Below are 12,375 nucleotides of genomic sequence, written 5' to 3'. Positions count from 1 at the left end.
TCACATGATCCCCTGCATACCTTAAATAAATGATACCTTAACATGTTGTTCACTAATATTATTTTTCATTTTATCAAGGGAGAATTAATGCATTAAACTACCGAGGTTGAAAAGAGTACATGACTATCATTCTTCAGTAAATGTTCAGTTACTTTGCTAAATAATTACTTGAAAGGTTAACAGTCTTCTCAAGTAAAAAAAATGTAAATCTAAAGTTTACTCTAAGTATTGAGTAGCTAATGAGGCTGGACATTTAATATAAAAAAAAGATGAAACTGCAATGTGGCTTATTGCAGTTTTTAAATTGCAGAAGGGTCCATATTTCTCTGAACTTCATGATTCTGATGTCTTATTTGGAGCACTTTGGATTGCCTTGTTTCTGAAATGTGCTATACAAATAAAACTGCCTTGAAATGTGTTAAAATACTATTTTAATACATGTTTTTTTCCAGCTGGGATGTTATGCTCCATACATCATACAGTTTTTAAATCTCCCATCATTTTGGGGTTCCTTCAATAGCCTTAGGGTTTTTTTTTTTTATTAAAAAACACTGTAAATACCATAACACATTTTCCGAATTTAATACTCTTCTGGGGGCCAGATGGGAAGCTGTGGCGGGCCTGATTTGGCCCCCAGGCCTCCAGTTGATGATCAGTGCTCTATGTGCTACTGTGTAGTCTGAGGTGGAACAAGTACAAGAGTACTGTACTCTAGTAAAAGTACAGTTCCTCTGGTTAAAACTTACAGAAGTAGAAGTATTATTACTGATGTTCAAAATGTACTCTCATATACCCCAAAAACTCCTCAATTACAGTAGTTTAAGTAAATGTAATCTGTTACCGTCCACCTCTGTAAACTGATAACAGAGGAGGAGAGGGACACCATTTTTTTTTTTTTGTAAAGTCAGAATTCTGCTTTTTGTTTCCTCAGGATGTCAAAAATAAAGTTGTGGTTCAAAAAGAAATTAGTCAGACCTCTGTCTTTAAAGTCAGATTTTTGTCCCTGAGATTTTTGAAACCTCTGAGACCGATATAATCTTGTCTTAAAGGGGTAAAATATGTCCCCTTTAATAGAAACTGACAAAGGGCATATACTTTTTGTCAAGAAGACTAAAACGAGGCTGAAATAATTGTGGTGTTCAGAATCTGTTTAAGTTCTTCACTGTTTGCATTATGGGTAAAAACACAAGCAGAGATGAGGCGAGAGACCATTCATTAATGTCAGTACTCTCTTCAGTCTATTTTAAAGTAAATTAAATGTTGATAGTGCATTACTGAGTGTTTAACATTTGTGTTAGTTTTACAAGCTGGCTAATAAAACTAGTTTAAAGAAAATACCTGTTATGGAATAAAGACTAAAATGAATGGACTTTATGTCGACTGAAATGTTTTAGAGTTTTCTGCATTTTCTACAACTAAAACCAAACAAAAATTCCACGAGTCAAAATGTCTGAATGTGACTAAAACAAATTCACATCGTTATTCAAAGACTCAAAATCTAAATATAAAGTAGCTAAATAATTTATCACTGATTTATTTATAAATGTGCAGAACAGTGCCATACCTGCTCTGGTTGTTTGAGTATAAACACGCTTTGAGCAATTTCAACCATTTTTTAATAAACATGAAGTTCACCAGTCCTCTAGTCTCAACAAAGAGCCACAGACTAAGGTGCAACAGTGATGTGGAACTGATTTTAAATGTGGAACAGAGGAGGAAAACACTTTTCATGCTGTTCAAGCATTTAAAAAACATAATGCTCAATCATAACGGTTCCTTTGACGGCAACAGCTTTTGTACCTGAACATCATAAACATTATTACACTTCCTCCTCCAGCAGAACGAGTGATATAGACTCCAGAGAACAGAACGTTTATAGTTAATAGAGAAAAGTACTGAAGGTACTGCAAATGCAGGAGTGTTGTTAGGTGTATCTATGAAGAACTGCTGTCCCAGAGATGATCTGGGTGTCTCAGTCGAACAGCTCATCAAGGATGCTGGTTGAGTTGTGACGAGTAGAGGGCTGCGGAGGAAACACAGGATAAAACAGGATAATCTTTAAAACCCTTTAATCTTATAGAAGTACTCTAACATGCAATGAGTTCAAAATATGCTTTAGTGGTATGAATGGCTGACACCTTTGTGTACATCAAAACAAATAATAATTAACAATCACAATAATTATACTGATAGTAAAACACTAAAAACAAAGTTATTGACTATTATGAAACATATTGTCTCTAGTGAGGTGACATTCATAAACAAAACGTGCAGCTAGGTGTGAATGTTGAGATTCTTCTGCTAGACACAGTCTCATTAGTTCTTCTGTGATTCTGCTGCTGTAACTTGGCTTTAAAAGTTCTTTCTTACAGCTTCATACTGTGGGCAGATGAGGAGAAAGTGGATTTCAACTTCAGTTCTTCACAATGTTTACAAATTGTTTGGTCTCTAGGTTTCCAGTTTTTATGACGAGCTGTTTCGATTTCTAATTTATGGCTGCTGAGTCTGAACGTTGTTAAAATTTTAATGAATGAATTGTAAAGAAATCCCAACAGACTGACGACTGCAGTCAACTGTCCAAACTTCAAGGCTGTATTACATCAAACTAAGTTGAATCCTCCATAAATGCTGGCTTTACATCGACTCTGATGGTGCGTCATTCCCATGATGCAATGCTATGGAGTCTACAGTCAGCTTCATAAATCATAACCTAAACTCTCCAAGGCTTTAATTCAACTTTTAACTGAATTAATTTAACAAACTGGTTCATAAATGTAAATTTATGATCAACTATTATCATACCGGATCTGAGAATGTGATGTAATGTTCTGTGTGCTTTTAAACATATAAGCCTTTATTGTTATTTGTTACAGTGCCTAGAATAACCTCCAAGCACTGATAAACTTCATCTACATTTCAGCGTTTTTAAAATCCTCCAGTGGTTTTTTTAATTGTCTGGCGTTGCTGCTGCAGGGTTCAGCATGTATGGTTATTAATAAACTTTATCATTCCTCATCACTGATCTACACCCAGACAGGAGAATAACAGTGTTTTTAAACTCACGTTTTCTTGGATTGCATTACAGCCAGCAGGGCATGTTTAACAGTTTGGCTTCAGAGAAGACCATACTGCAGTGCCAGATCTGTGCTATGGCGTGTGAGAGTATATGCACCAGTAAATATGTGAGCGTTCATCGTTTGCCAAAATAGCAGAACATCATTAACAGGAGATCTTTAATCACTTTTAAAGCATCTTCACACAGACAGTGGTGCTGCTGGTGAAAATGGACACATATTCTCAAGACATTTATTATGAAAGTGTGCAAAGTACGCAGCACCATCATCATGGCGGTCTTCATGGCAGTAATCACAGCAATACTGTGGCTATTCTTTAAAACCAGGGGTATGGTATTACCGTATTAGTACACATTCCCAAGTCAGAGCATGATTTTATATCATGAAACACTCTCCTCTAGCCTATCAAAAACAGATTTCCATGTACCATTTGTCTGCTTGCACAGAAAACAGCTGTTTGACGGTGGATGGAGTCAGAAACAGGGATGAGAGAGCGGGGCAGAGACATGTGGGAAAGGAGCCATCCAGACTTGAACCGGGCTGCCAGTGTAAACGGTGCACAACTGAACCCCCAGGCAAGACAGCTGCAACTGTCACCAGTTATGGTCTAAAATGTTCTCTGAATGCGTTGCAAATCTTTGATCTGACCTAGTTTTATCTAAACTGTGGATTAACCAGAATGGCTCATATCTGTACATTAGAGTCAAACTTTCAACACAGCAGTATTATAAAATGTCAAACTGACTGCTATCTTTCACATCAAACTGTGACTCATTTGATTAAAATGCGTGCATTGTTCCTTTACCAGCACATATCCAGATTCATGGTCTGAGTCACTTTCATAACTCTCAATCTCTCCTCCTTCCTCATCTTCATCCTCAATCAGAGAGAGTCTGGGGGGAAACAGATGAAAAGACACGTTAGTGACCGACAAAACAATGACAACAGAAAAATATACACTGAGTTAAAGAATGTTACATCTGGGCTTTTACGCCTTTATTCAGACCTGACAGTGGGTAGAGCTGGAAACTGGGGAGAGAGTAGGAGGGTCAGCCTAGAACACTGGTCATCACTTTCATGGACAAAAGTCTAATCTAATGATATCTGAGGGCACCGGTCACGACCCCTCTGTACAGAGGCTACAGTCCTCTGACCCTCAGCCCCCGTCTCACATGTCACTCTCCATTCTCTTGCTTTCTCTTACAAAAACCCCAAATAAATCTAAAAATAAGATCTACTGTGCCACAGAGTTAATTCCTGGTCAGTAGTCTGCGATCAAGCTTACAAGGTGAGGTGGGAGTGCAGGTCTTGTTGATCCCCTGTGCTTCTAGACTGGCTGGATGAGAGCTGGCTTCGTTTTATGGGCTTCACCTTTCTCATTTGAGACCTGTTGGAATGACAGAAGGTGTATATTTGAATTCAAAACAAGCCAGGGTTCCTAAAAACTTCTAAAAGTCAAATGTAAGAATTTACAGACATTTCTAAGACCTCAACTGAGACACATTAAAAGCCCCTTTTGAATGGGAAACAATCAAAAAGGAAATGCATGCTGAGATTTCTGAGTACACTGGGCCAGGGATAAATTTTCTCATTCAATGAACTGTTTATGAAAGTCAAATGGAATGGGACAGAGATGTTTTTTGGTCATAGATGCCCAACTTTGATGATTTGTGGCACATTTTAAAATGGTAGAGAGGTTAAACAACTTCTCTGACCTCCTTCCTTCTACATATTCATCTGTTTTCATTTAAAAATAAGATCAAAGATGAGTAAAATTAATCCTATGTTACTTAATTTCAGCAACAGAAAAGAACGGATGACAGCCATAGTCACTGTAGTCACTGTTTCTGCAGCTGAAGCGTCTTTTCTTCTGCTGTCACATTGACTGGTTGGCTAACTGAGCAGCCTTTTTTCCCCACTGACACTGCTGAAGCTTTATTCAAAACAGCCTGGCTGAATCTTGGACAGAAAGTAACAGATCCATGAAAGAGGCCAGAATAACTGGCAGTGATATCAGGACAGAGATGGTGGATGCTGTGGTGCTGATAAAAGAATAACTCACAGAGAGGAGAAGTCATCCTCAGACTCAGTTAAAGTGCTGCTGTTGTCAAGCTCTGTGGCTTTGAGCTTTCTGGCAGCCGGCTGCTTGTCTGGTTGTTTCAGGGTGGTGGAGGTGAGGGCGGGGGTGTGCAGGCTGCTGAGGCTACTGCTGTCTAACCAGGGTCCTCTGACCATGCTGGACGCAGAACCTGAAGAGGACGGTAATCAGATGCAGAAAGGTATGAATTATTACTCTGACTGGGTGGTCCTGATACCAGGATTTGAAATAGTGTAAATTAGGAGTTTAAATTAAATGACAGTGATAAATCTTTCAGTACCACAGCAACAAAAAAATATCTCCTGGAGCTAAAAAATGCATGATTAAGTTAGATTTTTCTTATTTCTCTGAATTATTATCAATAAACCAGAAGACATGTCTGCAGGATTCTGATCAGTCTGGGATTTCTAATTTTTTTTACTTTTAAAACTTCCGAGTCTCGATTTCTGTTGCAACATTTGAATGGATTGGATCTTGGCATACACAACATAAAAACATGGATCTATTCTGCCTTGTAAACACTTGTTTAAACATCACAGACTACCTCAGTATTATTGCTGACCGTGTCCATCTCTTTATGACCACAGTTTACCCTTATTTCTCATACTTTCAACCATGTTTCTTTAACGCGATGTGGCCTTCACGGTCACCAAATCTCAGGGCACCTTTGGGATGCAGTGGAATAGGAGATCTGCATCCTGGTTGTCCAGCTGCACGATGCGATCATGTCAAAATACAGTATAACTCAATGCATTTGAGACATTTGGAACCTTTATATCCTTTATTACCTCTATAATGTCAATTCTAACATTTTGGTCAGGACTACAGCTTTGTCATTTTTCTAGTTTTAAATCCGTCATGAAGGACCTTCCCAGCATTACTGTTAACATGTCTCATGTCTCTAACATCTCTTTCTCCATCTGTCTCACCTTTGGCACTTGTCCTCAGGCGTTTGGCTGCAGGAGTATCAAGGGAGGACGGTGCATCTCCTCCCCTGTCATGCTCTGTGACTTTAGAGGAGGAGCGGCCCTCCAAGGAGCGCTGATACATTCTGACTGACGGCCAGGAGAGGGCAGCATCGGGACACTCTGATTTGAGGAACCTAACCCTGAGAGGAGACGACATGGTGACAGAGAGATGAGGACAAAGAGAGAAGAACCTTTGTTAGTATTCAGGACAAAATCCAACCTAATACAGTGTTTGTTTGTTTGTTTTTTTTTAAACTACAACAGCATTAATAAGAATGAGCAAATCTACACATGTTTATGTTTATGTCTTGGCTTTTGGCTTTGAATGGGAGCTGCTCTTATCTTTTTTTGCTGTTTCCCATTGATATCAATGCTTTTAACTGATTTATACTATTGTTTCTGTTGCCTTACTCCTTTATTGAGTTGCATGTATGTTTGAGTGTTCAGCCCATTTTATTTTCTGAAATGTGCTTTACACAGACACCTCGACTGGATTTAGGAGGCTGTAATCAAATTATTATAACTATTAATATTATTTTAATTTAAGATTTATCAATCCACCTGCTAGAGCTAATCAAGTTTCATTTGGTTCAATAATTTTGTATTTTTTAAATACAATTGTTTATTGTTTTGTTTTGGAGGGATCCTAATGGTTAAGTGTGATAATGCTAATGTTATTGTTTAGAGCATTTGAGCATTAATGAATGCTTTTGTTTTGACAGAATCGATAGTTCTGGCACCGGGTTACACCTAAATTTTTGGGCAGCTGACAGGCACTGGGGAAGGAGAATGTTTTTGTTTTGTTTTGGTTTGGTTTTTACCACGAAGACAAAGGCCAGGGGCACACCACAAAAACAACTGTAAGAAAAACTTGTTGAATAAACAAAAAAACAAACAAACAAACAAAAAAAACATTTTTCCTTGGACATCAATATATTAGATCCTGAGTAAGATCTGTTTTCCCCCATGCCACGATGGTTGGTTTAAAATTTTCTAAAGACATTTTTGGGTCTTTTTATGCTCTTATTCACAGAGGGCAGTGGATGGAGTTGGAAACAGGGATGAGAGAGTGGAGGAGAGACATGCGGGAAAGGAGCCACAGGCCAGACTTGGGGCCCCGCACACACGGAGACGAATTCAGGAGTATACCCAAAAGTTTTTTGTCGAGTCAGCGTTTCATCCACATGGAAACAGTATTTTGGGAGGCCGTAAATGCTACTTTTTGAAACCGGGTCCCAGAGTGAATAAATCTGTAAACGCTTACCGTTTCGTCTCCGTGTGGAAAGCCAACTGCATCTTTCCTGAAATGATTACATCATACGTAGCGTAGCCTACTAAAGCTGCATGGGCGTGTCAAACCAGCACAACAATGGCGGATAATAGGGCTGTGTTGGTGCTGCAGAAGCTACTGAGCTTATTATGGCTTTATCAGCAAAATCTAATGCTCCTTTACCATATAAAACAGCAGACACCAGATGTTATTAAATCCACTGCGGAGAACAACCAGAAGAACCAGGGGTCCATTTGATTAGTCCGTTTTGCTGAGGAAGGTTCCTAACAGTGAAACGACCAGGAAGCATTTTAGTGTCGGCCATGATAAAGGCTGTTCGAATTCTCCAACTGAAAAGGAAAGGAGCTTCATTATTTCCTTTATTATCTCCTTTAGCCTAGGAAACACTGGACCATCCTTTACCAAAGGAGACATGAAAAGATGACCCACAATGCTTTGCGTAAACTTAATTTAAAGTGACGCACCTGTTGACTGCTTATCAGAACAAGCGATTGCTGTGACTGTAACTTTACTAGCCTCGATTTAAACCGTAAAATTCAGTCAAACGTATAATACATGTGATAAACGGAAGGCAGTAGGGATGAACAGAGGAATATGACAGACATGAAAACTTTGTCATTCAACTTATGATAATTTAATTTCTTTTCATTTCCATTTTATTCAAATAGTAAACCGATCAGTCAGTATTCTAAACTCTATTTGTTTTGATATTTTGAAATATTAAAGTAAATGTGATAAATGTTTGTAAATCACAACCAATTAAAGAGAGAAAGTCGGCATGTTGCCATATTGTGAATATATCATCACAATTACACAGGGAAGACGTGGTTTATAGAGCTTTTCACAGAACAAGCTGAAAGGAAGGCGAACCCAGAGTAGAATCTGTAATAAAATTAACAGAGACGAGAGAATTAAAGAAAAAATAGATAGGTAGGGAATAAAGCAAAACAATCCAGTATGGTTGTGAAATAAAAGGACTTGAACATTATTCATCTAGTCATATTGACTTAGCAGAAAGTTCAGATTAAGAGAAAAGCTTCTGCTGTTCTGGATGTTTACAGTCACAGTTCCTCTTCCTGAAGAGACTTTGGCATATAAAAATCTTAATGAGCTCATATCTCTGACGTTTAAGGGTTTCATTCACAGCACATGACAACACAGAGAACGCACCGAGTGGTAGATGTGAATTTCGTAGTCCATCAACGTTAAATTGTAGTTTTTACACAATAACACACGTCACGTCTGTAACATCCGCCTAGAGAAAGTGCAGTCAGATTCCTTAATCACCACAGTTCTCCTTTCCTATCCTCTTACTGCCTCCTTTCCTTGACCCTGTGACGTTTTTCGTCGGGGTTAAGGAAACGTGAATAGGAAAGGACTTAGGAGGTAATTTTTTGGACTTTTCAAACAGACCCCAGGAGAAAGTTTTGGGCAGTTTTTCGTTATCTTCTTCTTTCTTTTGGTGTATTTCCATGGCATCGTTACAGCCCCACTTATAGGCTTGGCATATATACCACTGCGTTTTCAGTGGTTCCGTGCTTACGCAGACATTTCCTGAAACAATCTTGTGTTTAAGGGAAACTTTTTCAAAATGAAGCGGAAATATATCATTTTCATCTCCGTGTGGACAAGGCCTTGATCGCGCCCACACATGAGGCGTGCCTTACACCACCAGGCCATCTGCACCCTGTGGTCAGTTTAATTTCAAGTTTTGTGTTTATTTGTTAAATGACAGAGCTATCTTGTCACCTATTAATCACTAACTTTGTTGGAGACAAATCTGTGAGCTGATATCTCAACAATAATTCAAATCTTTGATGCAACACAGATTATAGCAGAGAGAATATATCTGTTTCATCCTCTGATTAATGCTGGGATACGGTCATAGTCAAGCAAACATGTTTCTGAGTGTTGGAGCGTCTCACAGCTGGGTGCGGTTCGTTGGCAGCATCTTGAAACTGAACTCAGAGAGGATCTCCAAGAAGGTCACATTCCGGTGCTCCTCCTCTCCCTCCTGTGAGCCTCGAAACGCAAAACGTATCCCATCCCTAAGAACGAGCGCAACACACAGTGGCATCAACGAGAAACAAAAGTAAAACACTTTATTTGATTATCATGCAAGAGGAGAAGTCTGTTCTTAATCCACAGCTGAGAGGAAGCTGAATCTGTATTTGTAGGAGACAGGTGTGTTTCTTACATGTGCAGGGCCATCAGCGGTTTCTGGATACGCTGAAGGTCGATGCCAAAGCTCATGGCGAGCTTCTTGGCCAGCTCTCTAATCTGATTGAGATCCTGCCTGCTGTAGTTCTCCGTCAGCATCTCGGAGAACAGCTGAGCACACAAACATAACTTTACACAATCGCAACACACCAAACGTAGGCAATTAAAGCATTTCAGAAGGTAAGCACTGATTTTCATACTTATTTTCCAAAAAACTGTAAGAAATTCACATGTTCTTTTGTATAAAGCTGGAGAGGAACTATTTTCATATAACTGCTGACAGTTTTTAAACAAAATGACCATTCAAGTTATTTCATTTACTTTTCCAAAGCGGTCACACTTGACTGTCAGGGAGAATTAAAATGGGTGATTGTGTAAGTTCACACCTGCTGCAGACTCAAACAGACGGTCTTAGCACTCTGAACAGGACTGATGAGCTTGCTCTTGCTCACCATCTCTTTGATGATGTCTCCAAAGTCTTTAAAATACTGGATAAAACCAGAAGAAGACTTCCGTTAGTTAAGTTCATTTTCATTTAATTATCGACAGTCTCAACATCTGAACCAGTAAAAATAATCCACTTCCACTAAGTCATCTGAGCTCATTTACCACTCTTTCCTCTGACTCATTCTTCACACCTCACTGGTTCTAAAACAGACTCCCTCCCTCCTCCACTCTCTTACACATCTTCTCTACTTAATTCTGTACAAACACATTTCCTGAATTTTAACCCATTTAAATCCTCCAATTAACACGGCTTTAACGTAACTATTCATTTTTACCATCTCTTAATTCACTAACTGTACTCACGTGTAACCAGAAAAGAGGAAAAGCCAGTAAAATCATATTAAGATGTAAGCTTAAAACATTTAAGATGTACCTATAGCAGTCTTTGTGCTGGAAGTGCCTCAGTAGCAGCCTTTTTTGTGCACTTATTCAAAGAAATATAACCAAGGAAACATGAAAAAATATAACACAGTCCTGTCCTGTAGCAGCAGCTGCTCTAAAACAGCTCCAATCCAATCCACTTGATTCATATAGCACATTTTAAAATCATTCAAGTTTACCAAAGTGCTGCTCAATAAAATCACAAACACTGCAGAGGTAAAAACCTTAAGAGGAAAGAAATAAAAGCAGGTAAGAACACTATAAAAACATTTAAAATGAAATAAAAACACAGAAAAATATAAAACAAACAAAAAAGCCATAAAAACACAGGGATTAGGAACATAAAAGACTGAAAAGGACAGAGATTACACAACTCTCATGCTGAATTAAAAGCCAAAGAATAAAAATTAGTTTTAAGACATGATTTAAAAGTCAGTAGGGTGGTGGGTGTTTTAATTTAGAGAGGCAATTCGTTCCACAACTTGGGAGCCACCGCAGAGACCTCAAGGATGGCGAGGGGGTGTCAACATTTAAGAGGTCAGAAATGTACTGGTGTGCTGACCCATTTAAAGATTTAAAAACAAATAATAAAATTTTATAATGAATTCTAAAATGAACGGGAAGCCAGTGGAGGGACGCCAGGATCAGAGTGATGTGTTCAGGTTTTTGTGTACCTGTTAAAAGACGAGCAGCAGCATTTTGGAGCAACTGTAAGCGTGCGAGGGAAGCCTGATTAACACCAACGTAAACAGCATTACAGTACTCCAATCGTGTAGAAATAAAAGCATGAATTACTTGCTCAAAGCCATTAAAAGAAAAAAAAGATTTAATCTTGGATAAAAGCCTCAGATGATAAAAACTGGATTTAACAACAGAATTTATTTGTTGATCAAATCCCTGTCAACTTTTACACCAAAATTTACAAAAGACACTTTACATCAGTTTCTTCACTGCCACTGTTGTTGACAAAGTCAATTTACAAGTCCCGCCCTTTCTTGATTCTGATTGGTCAAGTAAGAAGAAGTACCACTAATGAGTGAGCTGCTGCCGCAAAAGTTAAACTGCTTATAACTGAAAGCTCTGCCAGAAAACAAACAAAAACAGCTGGGACAGAGGTCCTTAATTTACCAGACTCAAACATATCTACTCTTTAAAGCCTTTTCATGCATCTCAAACCTTGCTGTAGTGCTTGATGACATCAGTTGCGGCGCTGAGGTCAAGAACGCCGTAGATGACCAACTTACAGTAGCCTGCCAGCTGGTTGCGCTTCCTCCGGAGGAGAGTCAACCTCGTCTCCTCCTCACCCTCATCTACAGAAGGGGAGAGAGACAGGAAATGGAAAGGAAGAGACTTGGCAGTAAGGCTTGGTAATATGTTAAGTTAAAATATATCAGTGTTTTATAAAACTCAAATTAGAGTGAGAGGTTTATATTGGTCGTTAATGTTTTTATCGGTCCTAAAGCTCAGTGTAAGATTGGCAATTCGATTTGGTGTATATACTTAACAAAAAACACATTTTTTCTCATACTGAGAAAGAAAATGACTTAATGTGCACTGGGATCCAAGGATGCACATGTGCTTTGGTGTCACTTCCAGAACAAACACAGCAGTGCACTTTTAAGTGGATTCCTCCCTCAGTTTGAGAGATTTAAGAATGAAAACAAAACCTCAGTTTTCTTTTAGTAAATACACCTTTAGAGATGGGTTTTTATAGAACAGAGTCCTCACTTTAAAACTAAATGTACTGTTGAGAACGAGGCCGTGGAGGTGGGCAGAGCTGAGCAGTGCTCGTCTTAACTGTCTGTAAATTCAGAATGTGGGGGGTTCGCACGTTAT

At 38.7% G+C, this 12,375-nt stretch overlaps 1 protein-coding gene across 3 annotated transcripts in view; it reads right to left on the bottom strand.

Annotated features, from left to right (window-relative positions):
• Nucleotides 1–1,599: 1,599 nt before the first annotated feature.
• Nucleotides 1,600–12,375, bottom strand: part of LOC121516032 (cohesin subunit SA-1) — a 37,956-nt gene continuing 27,180 nt past the window's right edge. For all 3 annotated transcript variants that reach the window (XM_041797065.1, XM_041797063.1, XM_041797066.1), the window contains exons 24-32: nucleotides 11,716–11,849; nucleotides 10,038–10,139; nucleotides 9,629–9,762; nucleotides 9,357–9,479; nucleotides 6,102–6,280; nucleotides 5,137–5,323; nucleotides 4,360–4,461; nucleotides 3,880–3,967; nucleotides 1,600–2,023 (exon numbers count right to left, since the gene is read on the bottom strand). In XM_041797065.1, the coding sequence (XP_041652999.1) occupies nucleotides 1,973–2,023; nucleotides 3,880–3,967; nucleotides 4,360–4,461; nucleotides 5,137–5,323; nucleotides 6,102–6,280; nucleotides 9,357–9,479; nucleotides 9,629–9,762; nucleotides 10,038–10,139; nucleotides 11,716–11,849 (1,100 nt within the window). In that variant the 3' untranslated portion in view covers nucleotides 1,600–1,972. The remainder of the gene's footprint in view (nucleotides 2,024–3,879; nucleotides 3,968–4,359; nucleotides 4,462–5,136; nucleotides 5,324–6,101; nucleotides 6,281–9,356; nucleotides 9,480–9,628; nucleotides 9,763–10,037; nucleotides 10,140–11,715; nucleotides 11,850–12,375) is intronic.

Source organism: Cheilinus undulatus, linkage group 10 (genome assembly GCF_018320785.1).
Source record: "Cheilinus undulatus linkage group 10, ASM1832078v1, whole genome shotgun sequence".
Taxonomy (NCBI): domain Eukaryota; kingdom Metazoa; phylum Chordata; class Actinopteri; order Labriformes; family Labridae; genus Cheilinus; species Cheilinus undulatus.
The sequence above is the reverse complement of the archived record's forward strand: the minus strand, read 5'-3'. Positions and strand labels throughout refer to the sequence as shown.